Below are 12,383 nucleotides of genomic sequence, written 5' to 3'. Positions count from 1 at the left end.
TCAGCCCCGCTGCACCCTGAAATGGGCAGCACTGGGGGTGCAGAGCCAGAAGGCGGTCACAGCACAGCCCCGCACCCGGAGCGGTGCCGGGCACAGTGCCGGTTGGAGGGATGGCACGGAACCAGTGCCAGGGCTGTGCCACCTGGTACCCAACTGCGCCCCGGCTGTGCCAGCCAGGGTGGGGGCTGGGTGGACACCGGGCCACGGTGGGCATGGGGGCTCAAGGGGCAACAGCAGCCCCAGGCCAGGCCAGCACCCACATCCCGCACCCGCCTGCGCCCCTTCCCCAGGGCACGAGGCAGCCGGGCCTTTGTCCCCGGCCCTTTGTCTGGCAATCTGCTCCCAGAGCCGGCGGCAGCGCCAGACCCGTGCCTGTCGTGCCTCAAAGCCACGGATTGGAGCCACTTCGGGGCTCCGGCTGCTGCCCGGCTGCCTCCGGGAAGGACGCGGCTGGAATAGCTAATGGCCAGCAGCCCCCCGAGCCGGTGGTGCTGGGGAGGGGTCCCGGAGAAGGCAGGAGCAAGGGTAGCGGGCTTTGCCCCTCGGCACCACCAGGCATGCCCCCACAAGCTCCTGGCTGAGCCCACAGCGTCCAGGATCTGGCCCCGTGGGGGATGAGGGGCAGGAGTGGGGAGGCTGAGGACCGCTGGGAGGTGTGGGGCACCGTGGGGCGGCTTGTCTCATCCTGGGTGCATCCCATGGCCCTTGCAGGGAGACCGGGAGCTGAAGCAGGGAGCCGGCCTCTCTCCCCCTGCACCCCGAGAGGATGCTCCTGCCCTTGGAAGCCCCCAAAGACCCTCGCCCACCGGACACTTGTGCCCCCCCCCCATCCCCTTGCCGGGGAAACAATCGCCTCCAATGGGAATTATTTCCATACAGCTGCTGAGGAAGGCACAAACCCGGCCGCAGCGGAGGAGAAAGGCTGAGCTTTTCTTCTGGCGCTCCCCTCCCTCCCCACCGCGGCGGGGGCAGGTTTGGGGGGGCCCAGCCGCTGCAGTCAGCAATATTAGCACAGCTCGGCAGGACTGATTGCAGGTTATTAACATACATTATCTCAGTCCCCTGCCTCTGAAAGGAGCTGGGTTCCTATTCCCCCTCTCCCAGTCCTCCCTCCCCCTGTCTTTTACACTTAATTACCTCCCTTATTACACCACAGCCTGGAGAGAGACAAAATCCCAGGGCAGCGGGCGGGCAGGCAGGCAGGCAGGCAGGCCCGGCCCAACTAGGGCGTAAGTAATCGCCCGTTCTGCAAACGTGCCTTCAAGGAGAGAACCGGCACACGCGCGGATAAATAAATCAGGGAGCGGAGGCCAGGAGCCCAGTGTGTGGGGGGTGGCGGGGGGGGACACACGCCGGGAGCAGCCCGGCAGGCGACGTCCCCCCCGCTCTGGGTCCGCGGCCCTCCGGGAGAGGTGACCTTGAACTTGGCAGAGCCCTGACGTCAGAGCGGTGCTGCGGGGCCAGATGGGACTCGTGTCGTTGCCCGCAAGCCCCGGCCAAGCACTGCGGGACGGGGAGGAGGCAAGACACCCCGCCCACCCCCCCCAGCCCACGTAGGGAGCAGCCCTGGGACCCCCAAGCCCGGGAGCAGGCCTGGCGGGGTGGGCTGCGGGGTTGGCCACGGCTGTGGGATGCTGTGGGATGTGGGATGCTCCGGGGTCTGGGATGCTGTGGGATGCTGTGGACTGTGGGATGTCCTGGGTTATGGGGTGCCAGACAAAGCAGTGAGCAGAGGGCACGCCGACCCGATGCGATGCAGGGATGGCCCCAGCCCTGGCTCCGAGCCCGGCCGAAGGAGCAGACGCAGCTGAGAGCAGGGAGGCCCAGGGCACCGACTGCGGGGGAGCTGCTTTCGACCCCCAGGTCCGATGCCACGTGTCCGGCCAAAGGGGCTGGTGCCTCCTGAGGCCGGGGACAGCCAGGTCTGCCCTGCGCCGGCCGTGCCAACGCACTGCCTGTGGTGACAGATGAGGGACTGTTCTTAGTTAAGTGCTGCGATGCTCTCGGCATAGCACAGGGCTCCGGGAGAGCAGGGCCCGCTGCCAGCCAGGTCCTGGTGTCAACCACCAGCCCCCGGCTGGCACAGCCCCAGGGAGAGCCAGCCCCAAGGCCACCGACTGCTTGCAGGACCGGGGCCTCATCCTGCTCCAGCGAGGGCGGCAGCGGAGCGCTGGCGGGGGGAGGCGGGGGAGTAGGAGCTCCGGCAGGGAACAATGCACCGCCACGAGCCCACGAGCCCGGCTATTGTTGTGGGCTGCGAAGGTCACGGCGCTTCCCCGGGGACAGGGATGGGGATGGGGACATGGGAAAGGGAGAGAAGGTGGGAAAAGGGACAGGGAAGAGGAATGGGGAGGGGGAAAAGGACAGTGGGCAGGGATGGGGACAGGACAGAGGTGGGACGGGGATGAGGGCAGGGAAGAGGGAACAGGGATGGGGACAGAGAACAAGGGACAAGGGAAGAGGAAAGGGGTCAGTGGAAAGAGGACGGAGATGAGGACAAGGAAGATGGACAGGAATGGGGACAGGGAAGAGGGATAGGAACAGGGAGCAAGGACAGGGACAAGAGAAAGGAGCAAGAAACAGGGACAGGGGACAGGGACAGGCACAGGGATGGGGACCTCCGCCCGGCCGCCCCGTCCTTCATAGGCCCTGGGGGCTGACGGCAGGGAGACAAAGGCGGTGGGAGGCAGCGGTCCCCCCCCACCTCCCCTCCCGTACCCGCGTGTCCCCATTGTCCGTGGCCGGGGGAGGGGGGGGGGGGAGGGACCGGGGACCCCACACTACCGGGGCCCGGCGGCTCGGAAGGGGGGGTCGGGGGGGGGGGCTCCGGGTGCGGCCGGGCGGAGCGGCCCCCTCCCCCCCCCCCGGCCGCCTGCCTTCCTCCCCCTCCTCCTCCTCCTCCTCCTCCTCCCCTCCTCCTCCACCTCCTCCTCCTCCTCCTCCTCCTCCTCGCCGCCCTGCTGCCTGCCTGCCTGCCTGCCTTGCCTGCCTCCCCGCCCCTCGCACTCGGTTCCCCGCGCCTCGCCGCCCGCACAGCCGGGGCCCGGAGCGCCGGGCGTAGCGAGGGGCCGGGGGCGGGGCGGGGCAGGGGGGGGCCGGTGCCGGGGCCGGGACCGGTAGCGGTGCCGGTACCGGAGCTGTCCAGTGCTGAGGGCGCCGGCCCGGCCCCCGCCATGCCCCGCTCCTTCCTGGTGAAGAAGCTGAAGGCGGAGGCGTTCCCGGCCGCCGGGGCCCCCGCGCCCCCCTACGCCCCCCTGGACCCCCCCTACGCGCTGCCCGGCCCCGCCGCCGGCGATGGTGAGTTCGGGGCCGGGGGCTCCGAGGGGAGGACGGAGGGGGGGGTGGGGGGAGCGGCCCCCTCCCCTGCCGCTATTGTGTGTGCGCCCGGCGGGGCACCGGGGGAGCCGGGGGCTGGAGGCGGGGGGACACACGGACGCGGGGCAGGACGGGGCGGGGGGGCCCGGTGTTGTGTCCCGCAGCCGGGCGTCGTGCGGGGCGGGTGTGGGGGGGTGTGGGGGTCATCCCTCCTCGCCTTGTCGCCCGCTCCCGGGTCATCGCCCCCCCCCCCCCGCCGAAGTTGGTCCTTGGGGAAACATCCCCTGCGTGACAGCGGCAGCCCCCCGTGGGCAGCCCACGCTGGCCCCGACCGGCCCCACTCGCCCCACGCCCGGGGTGCGGCGAGGCCGGCTTCTTCCCACGACAAGTTTGGGGGGGGGGCAAGAAGCAGCCGGGCTGCGGGGACCGGCGGGGGGGGGGGAGTGGGGGGAGCGGGAGCCTCGCCGTGCCTGCGGGTTTCATTGTTCGCAGCCGTGCCCCGAGCCCCCCGCCACGGGAGCGCGGGGGGGGGCCGTCGCCTCCCCCCCCGGGGCACCGGGAGCAGGAGGGGGAGAGGCGGGGGGCAGCCCCCTCCCCGCAGCGAAGAGCTGGGTTGGGGGGTGGCCGGGGTCCCCGGAGCCCCGTCCTGCCAGGGGCCACTGGGGAGGGCTCTGGGAGTCCCCCGGGCTCGGCAGAGACCCCCAACGGGGCGGCCCAGGGACCTGCCTTGGAAGAGGGGGCCGCGGGCCGGGGGGGGGTGTCCGTCCCGGCCGTGGGCTGCTCGGGGACCGGGAGGCAGAGCTGGATGCGGGAATGGGCCTCATCCAGCCACGCGCAAGCCAACGTTGCCCAACCGTTGCGTCGCTTGTCCCCCCTTTTCTACCGCTCGCCGCTCCCCAGCCTTTGGAGGGCTTTCTCTGCTGGGGGCAGGAGTGCGAGGCCCGTCTGGCCCGGGGGGTCCTCTGCTTCCCTCCCCCCCCCCATCGGGAGCGAAGAGCCGGTGGGGGAGGGATGTGCTGCAGCTGGGCAGAAGCTGCCGACGCTGCTCTCCTGGAAATAACCTTGCTGCATGCTCGGAGGCAGCGTGAGAAATTGCTGAGCAGAGCGCTTTCTGCACAGCCCGCGCGACCGCGCTGTCAGCACGACGCGGGGGGACGGGGGGGGCCGAGCTGTGTCCCCGTCACTCAGCCCCCTCCCCACCACAGGCACCCCCAGCCTCCACGGGACAAATGGCAGCAGCCGCTCGCCCTGAGCAGGGGGGTCCCATGGGGGGGGGACTGCATTTAGGGGATGCTCAGCCACAGCTGGGGTGGGGTGTCCATGCTGGCCCGCTGGCACGCACGGGTGAGCCTGGCCGTGCACTGACCCCGGGCCCCCAACAGCCCCTGCTGTCACCACCAGCAGGGATGTGTCCTCTGAAGAACCTGGCAAGGGCCAGTGTGCATGAGGCAGGAGACCACCGGGACCAGTTTGGGGGTCCTGGGGTGGCAGCGTGTCCCACAGGGTCACTGGCCCGGCAGGGAGTGGGGCTGTGGCTGCTCCTCTCACGGTGACCTTCGTGAGCCAGCACAGAGGGACAGGGATGCCCACGCGGCGCCCACTCAGTCACGGGTCAGGGGTCCCTTACCTGGAGCCAGGCCATGAGCAGACCTGCACCAATGTCACATGGGGGTGACACTACCAGAGCGGCACCCAAGCCCCGCTCTGCGCCTGGGGGGCTGTGGGTCCCTCTCCTCAGCAGGAGCCCCGGGCCCCGGTGCTGCTGGCATCCAGGTGCTGCCCCATCCCTGGGGAATAGCTCCTGCAGGGGCCAGGGGGATGTGGGGGGGGGCGTCCCTCAGCCCCTTTGCTGGGGAAGGGAAACCCAGGGCAGCTTCTTACCCCTCGCCCTGGCTGCCCCGGGTTTTGAAAGGCGAGGAGGTGGATGGAGCAGAGCTCATTACGGGCGCCTGCCCCAGTGAACAATGAGGCTCTCGGCACCGACAGCTGTCTGGTGGCTAATGGCCCCCGGGGGCTGCCTGCAGCCGGGGCAGCAGGGCGGCACTCGGGCAGGCGCAGCTGGACGTCCCACAGCCCCATCCCCGGCTCCCACCCAGAGCAGCCCTGCGGGATGGGACCCATCCTGCTGGCAGATGCGGACAGGAGCCGGGACAGACTCAGCCCCTGTGTAGATGAGGCAGCTCTGGTGCTTGGGGACAGCCCACAGGGCTGAGCGGGGACAGGGACCGGTGCGGGGGGGACAGCCCCTGTTCTGCACCCTTAATGGGCATTTTTGGCTCGTGGCTTTCCCCCATCCCTGGTGGGGCTGGCCCGGAGGGACGGTGACCCCCGCTGTGTCGTCCCTGCAGGGTACCTCCAGCACTGCCTGGCGCCAGCCGGCTACGACACCGACAAGAAGCAGGGTCTGCCACCGCCACCGCCGGACCCAGCCTACGCGCCGGGCCACGAGGAGTACAGTGACCCCGAGAGCCCCCAGTCCAGCTTTTCCGCCCGCTACTTCAACGGGGAGGCGGCGGTGACGGACAGCTACTCCATGGATGCCTTCTTCATCACGGACGGGCGGTCGCGCCGGCGCAGCGAGAGCCAGCGCCGTGGCAGCCACCGCCACTCCTGCCCCGAGTGTGGCAAGACCTACGCCACCTCCTCCAACCTCAGCCGGCACAAGCAGACCCACCGCAGCCTGGACAGCAAGATGGCGAGGAAATGCCCCACCTGTGGCAAGGCTTACGTCTCTATGCCCGCCCTGGCCATGCACGTCCTCACCCACAACCTCAAGCACAAGTGCGACGTGTGCGGCAAAGCCTTCAGCCGGCCCTGGCTGCTGCAGGGCCACATGCGCTCACACACCGGGGAGAAGCCCTTCGGCTGCTCCCACTGCGGGAAAGCCTTCGCCGACCGCTCCAACCTGCGCGCCCACATGCAGACCCACTCCGCCTTCAAGCACTACAAGTGCAAGCAGTGCGAGAAGACCTTCGCCCTCAAGTCGTACCTCAACAAGCACTACGAGTCCGCCTGCTTCAAGGGCTCCGAACACAGCTGTGCAATAGGGAACTAGCCCCCCAGCCCCCTGTGGCGCATCCCCGTCCCCATCCCTGTCCTCATCACCATCCCCATCCCTATTACCATCCCCGTCACCATCCCCATCCCCATCCTGGTCCCGGTCCCCGTGCCACCACTCCTGCAGCTGCAGCCAGCTGGTTTGTGGCTGCGCCGTGGCGGGAGGACACATCGCCACAGACTCACTCCCCACCTGGGAGGAGGTTGCCCCAGCGCTCCCTGGGAAGGGCCGGATCCAGCCAGGCCCGCAGCGGGACCTGGCTCCTCGCCCGTGGGTCCCCGAGCCCCCCCCGCAGCCAGGCAGGTCTCTCTGCAGGGGACTCACCCGGGGACCTCTTCCAGACCCAGGAGAGACTTTCCTCCCCCAGCTCATGACTTTCACCTCTATTTATTTAATTTATTACTATTATTTATTTAGAGCTGCTGCTTCTCCTCCTGAGGAACCCCAGGGGAGAAAAGACACTTTTCTGCTCCCCCCAGGAGCAAAACCTCACCTTGACCCTAACACTGATGGGACCATGGGCTGGTGCTACTGATGGCTCGGCGGGACTGATGGACAGTGCGGCTGATGGGAGGGCAGGGCTGTCAGTCATCCTTGAAGGCTGGGGTCCCTGCAGCCCACCACCCGGGCCCTGGGGCACTCCGACGCCCCCCTGCCCGGCACGGTCCCGCGGGACATGGTCCCGTGGCACAGTGCTCACCCTGGCACTGTGGCTTTGCAGCCCCAAAGTCAGGGAAAGAGTGAGGGGCTCCCAGCAGAGACCCATGGGACACATCCCCCACCGGCTCCCAGCTCCCAGCTTGGCCAGGCACAACTGGCCCCCACCACGGTGATGGGCTGGGGAACAGCCCCCCCGGGCAGGTGCAGCCCCCCTCGCCGTGCAGACAGCCAGGCTGGCAGCTGGGCTGGAGCCCCAGCCCTGGGGCAGCACCTGAACTCCCAACCGCCCCCCCACGTACCCCCAGCCTCTGCCCGGACCCCTCCCCGGCCAGCTCCCGGCCCTCTTGCCATCACCCCCCACCTGCGCTCAGGAGGAGGGGGTCAGTGTAGCCGTAAAGTTTGGGTGAGTCTATTTAAATGTTCTTATTTATATTATTTATAACTGATGCTTTTCACTATTTATTTGCCAAGACTGGCAGGGCCGTGCCAGCGCTGGCTTGCAGGAGGTGGCAGAGCTGCAGCAGAGCCGCCGTGCCCAGGACACAGCCGCGGTGACATGGACGGGGACAGGACCCCGAGAGCGGACCGTGCGGTGGGCACGGAGACAGGAGGGCGCGAGCTGGCCCAGCAGCCCAGGCTCCGTGCCCCGCAAGCCTCCCCCAAAGGCAAAGCCCTTCTCCTTCGTCTTCCTCGCTGCCGCAGGCTCCTGCTCTGCTCCCTGCCCCGCGCCAGCCCGGTGGGGACAAACCAGCCATTCTATGCAACCTCCTGGCGGAGCATCCCCGCACCGGCCCCGGAGCGAGCGCCGCGTGCGCGGCATCCCGGAGCAGGGCCCGACCTGCGCCTCTGCTTCCTACCTCGGGCTGCGAGCTGCCGCGGCCCCATCACCCCGTGCCCGTCCCTGACACCTTCCGGGTTCAGCCCGGCACCCCACGGGGCCGCACTCGCGTACCCCCACACCGTCTTCCTGCGCCGTCTTCCTCCCTGCACCGTCTTCCTCCCACCGCCTCGGTGCCCGTGTTGCCACTGCCGTGGCTTGCGGGCTCGACGCCTCCCGGGGGTGTCCCTGTCACGGGCCTCGCTGCAGCGGCACGGTGGCCACGCACCTGCACCCCACACAGGGGAAGAGCATTGCCCTGGCCACGCAGGCACCCCACCAGCGAGTACGCAGCAGTTCAGGCTTTCCCCGCGATGCCGGCGCCTTTCTGCAGCAGCACCGCGTCCCTCGGCCAGGCAGGCATGGAGCACCGCGCCTCTGCCCCTGTCTATACTGTAAATAGCAGATACTACAGCAATAATTTTCCGTGCATGATAGATTTTTTTCTGCCAGGTTTTGTACTCGCCAGCCCCCAGTAAGACAAGTCTACTGAGAACCGGCCGCCCGCAGTATTACTTGTAACGCAATTCAGGGATATAAAAGGGATTTCTGCCACTAACCATGTGTCTCGAGAGATTTGTACAGGCGGTGGCGTGTGGTGGCATGTGAGCACCGGACAGGGGAAGCCAGCCCCAGAGCACAAGCATCACAAAGAAAACATCTGCCCCCAAACAAGGGGTGGAGATGCCCTGGCAGCTGGCCGGGCAGGGGACAGCTGATGCATCCAGAGCATCCAACGCTGCCCGCTTTGCCTTGCCAGCCCCGGCAGCCAGCGGGCAGCAGCCAGACAACCCCCTGCTGCGGTGAGCAGTGGGTCAGTAATGCCACTCTGCTTGCAAAAGCGCCAGGGAGGCTGCGAGCAGTGGCAGGGCATTGACCTGGAAGTAAAGCGCTGTGTGAAATCCCAGCAGTGGGATGGAGAGCCCGGCTGGCAGCCCAGGGGATGCCCAGCAATGCTCACACCCCCCCCAGCCTCACCCCCTGGGCTCGGCCGCGCTGGACGGGAAGGATTCGGTGAGCAGATTTTACTTTGACTGCTGTCACGTTCTCATCCACTCCCTTCTGTGCAGGCATAGGTTGGGGGTGGTGGGAACAACCTGGCAGAGTCCCCATTCCCGGGGGCAGCCAGGCACTCCTGTCTCCCACCCCTCTCGCTGCCTTCCTTCCCCACAGTTGGGTGCCAAAGCAGGAGGGCAAATTATTTTTGGCCTCCAGCTCATTAGCAAAGCCCTCGCTGAGCCCTGCTCTCCCCATGACATCGGTGCCACCCCGCAGGCAAGACCGCAATAATTCACGTGCAAAGTCATCACTGGATTAATCCTGCAAAAAGCTCATCCCGGAGCCTCGCAAAACCATCCCCAACCATCACCGTCACCGGCCCCCACACAGGCAGTGAGTCACACAGCGTGCCCTGTCATGCCAGTGCGTTTCCAAGCCAGCTCTGGGGCTGGGGACCCTCCATGCCCCTCAGGTCCCAGGGCGAGGGGACCAGGAGCAGCCGCCTGCCAGCATCACAGCCCCGCTATGGAGCCAGGCTGCGCCGGTTGCGGCAGCTGGTGGAGTGGGAGACCCAGTTTTTGCTGGGATCCTCTCTGCCATTTGGGACACTGGTCTGGAGAAATGACCTAGAAAGATTCAGGGCCGGAGCGCCATGGTGTCTGCCCAGCCGCAGAGCATCCATGCTTCACTGCTCAGCTCCGGGGCTATTTCATGCCACCTCCTCTGGACCCTGTGGGTGTCAGCACAGTGGGGAGGGGGTTCTGGGATGGGGACATGGTCCTGGCATGGCCAGGCAAGACGGGGCATATCCCAACTCCCAGCTGAGATGCCATAGGAAGATCCTTAGTGCCTCGGCACAGCCAGGTGGGAGCAGAGACCCTCGGGCAGCCGCAGGGTGGGCGGCAGGATAGGGACCCCCAGCACACCAAGAGGCTCAGCCGCTGCATGCCGAGGGGTGTCCCGCTCAGATGGGGAGCCGAGGGCAGCCCTGACCACAGCCTCACCGGGGCAGAGAGGAGCGGGCAGCAGGCCAGCTGGCGCTGGCACCGGTCCCAGCAGCCTGTCCTGCTCCTTCACTGTGACTCTGCAAAACAGCAGGGCGGTGGCGGTGACGATGGCGATGGCGGGGCCAGGAGGAAGCAGAGGGGCCCGGCTGGGTGCTGTGCTGCTCCGGGCAGAGCGGCAGGCTCGGCTGGGTGGACAAGAGGAAGGACGAAGCCAGCTCCTGGCAGCAGCCATGGCCGAGGCCGGGGACCGCAGCATCCACACGCAGCACATCTCGGCCGTGCACAACGTGCCCATGCGTGTCCTCATCCGGCCCATCCCCGCGGAGCTGGAGCCGGGAAAGGTGCAGAGCCTGGTGGAGACCCTGCAGGTGAGTGCAGCCCCGCTCCCCCTGGGGTGTTTGGGGCAGCCGCCCCCGCACCGACCCGTGCCACCCTGGGGGGCACTGCCGGGGAAACTCTCAGCACCGAGGCCCTGGCACAGGCGGGTTGGGGGGTGCCGGGGCGTGCATTGATCTCGGGGGTCTCTCCCTTCCCAGGAGGATCCCGAGCGGGTGCCCCCCATCGATGTGCTCTGGATCAAGGGCAGCGAGGGGGGGGATTACTTCTACTCCTTCGGGGGCTGCCACCGCTTTGCCGCCCACAGGGCCCTCAACCGGGAGACCATCCCCGCCAAGATCATTCCCTCCACCCTCAGCGACCTCCGCACCTACCTGGGCTCCTCCACGCCCCACCTGCGCTAGCCCGGCACCCCGGTGGGTGCACGGCCCGCCGCAAGCCCCCCCGGCCCCGTGGGTCCCCGTGGGCTGAGCTGGGCCTGATCCTGGGTCCCGGTCAGCCTCCGCTGAGGATGGGGTCAGCGTGTCCCGGCCCTGGAGGTGGTGGGGGGGGGTCCCCGGGTCCCTGCGGGGCCAGGCTCTCCCCGCGCCCCCCCCGGCCGGGATGGGGTCGGGAGCCCGCTGGCGCCCGGCGCGGCCGGCAGGTGGCGCCGTTGTGCCGCGCTGAGCCGCCCCCAGCGGCCGCGGGGAGCGGGGCGGGATGGAGCGGGATGGACCGGGAATGGCTGGGACGGGATGGGATGGGATGGACCGGGACTGGATGGGACGGACCGAGAATGGCTGGACCGGGATGGGACAGGATGGACTGGGGCACAGCTCGACCGGGACGGGCTGAACTGGGACAGGACAGGCTGAACCAGGATGGGATGGACTGGGACGGGACGGGATGGACCAGGAATGGCTGAAGCAGGACGGGATGAACCGGGGCAGGACAGGATGGACTGGGACAGGACAGGATGGACCAGGAATGGTTGAACTGGGACGGGCTGAACCGGGACAGGACGGGCTGAACTGGGACAGGATGGACTGGGACGGGAGAGGATGGACCAGGAGTAGCTGAACTGGGACGGGCTGAACTGGGAACGGCTGAACCAGGACAGGCTGAACCGGGACATACTGGAACTGGGCCAGGTCACAGCCCATCCAGGGCACAGCTGAACTGGGAAGGGATACAGGCAATCCAGGACACAGCCGTACCGGGAGAAGGCACAGCCAAACCGGGCATGGCCAGTTCCCAGGCCTCCCCCAGCAACTCTGGGCTCACCCTGAGTCTGGACCAGGAGGACCCTGGGCTGTGCCTGCCCCAGAACTGCCTGCCTCCATCCCTGGACACATCCTGCGGTCCCCCTGTCTTTGGGGGACACCTCCGAAATGGCGGGGTGGGGGCACTCACTGCTGCACCTGGAATAAAGGCGATCAAACGCCCGCGGCTCTGGGGCCTGGTGCTGAGGGATGCTGAGGTCAGGAGCAGGCATGCAACGGCACGGCACGGCATGGCACAGCCTGGAGGCCTGACACCTGTGAGAGCGGGTGGCTGTGGGCGGCTGCGGGCACACAGGACAGGGATGGATGCTGTGTTGGGGATGATGCTCTGTGAGGGCACAGATGCTTTGCTGGGGGATGGAGGGTTTGTGAGGGGATGGATGCTGTGCTGCAGGATGGATACTGAGCTGGGGATGGATGCTCTGCCAGACCACACTGGCATGCAGCTGAAGTCAGGGTCAGCTGTGGGAGTGCATGCAGTCCCGCCACACTGGGATGCTGTCATTTCTGCAAACGCCACGTCTTCACCCTATGTGCAGGCTGGAAAAACCGCCTTGAGCATCCCCCAGGCATCTTGGCATCCCTCTGAGTCGGCAACCTCGGTCCAGGGAGGGGAAAGGCCACTGACTCACCCCACCACGCTGTGAGTCAGCAGCAGGACTGGGACAGGAACCGTGGCCAGACACTTCTGTCCTCGCTCTGCCCCCTCAGCCACGCTCCTCCCCGGATGGATCCTGCCTTCCTAGGGCAGAAGGGGGCAGGGGATAGGGTTTGGGAGGAGGGCATGGCCCCCCTGGGCAGCAGCTCTGCAGGGCAGCATGCATGGCCAGATCTGGCAGTGCTGCCCACTAGACAGGGCACGCTTTGCC

The 12,383-nt window shown here is 67.8% G+C and overlaps 2 protein-coding genes across 2 annotated transcripts; both read left to right on the top strand.

Moving 5' to 3' along the window:
• Positions 1-2,958: 2,958 nt before the first annotated feature.
• Positions 2,959-8,469, top strand: SCRT2 (scratch family transcriptional repressor 2). The gene is made up of 2 exons (XM_069801910.1): positions 2,959-3,297; positions 5,664-8,469. The coding sequence occupies exons 1-2, from the start codon at positions 3,174-3,176 to the stop codon at positions 6,368-6,370; spliced, it is 831 nt and encodes a 276-aa protein (XP_069658011.1). The 5' UTR covers positions 2,959-3,173; the 3' UTR covers positions 6,371-8,469.
• Positions 8,470-9,839: 1,370 nt separating this feature from the next.
• On the top strand, positions 9,840-11,676 carry SRXN1 (sulfiredoxin 1). Its single transcript, XM_069801927.1, is given in 3 exon segments — positions 9,840-9,923; positions 9,925-10,284; positions 10,453-11,676. Coding segments are annotated over 3 exon segments (633 nt in total). The 5' UTR covers positions 9,840-9,854; the 3' UTR covers positions 10,657-11,676.
• Positions 11,677-12,383: the final 707 nt, after the last annotated feature.

Source organism: Haliaeetus albicilla, chromosome 2 (assembly GCF_947461875.1).
Source record: "Haliaeetus albicilla chromosome 2, bHalAlb1.1, whole genome shotgun sequence".
Taxonomy (NCBI): domain Eukaryota; kingdom Metazoa; phylum Chordata; class Aves; order Accipitriformes; family Accipitridae; genus Haliaeetus; species Haliaeetus albicilla.
The sequence above is the reverse complement of the archived record's forward strand: the minus strand, read 5'-3'. Positions and strand labels throughout refer to the sequence as shown.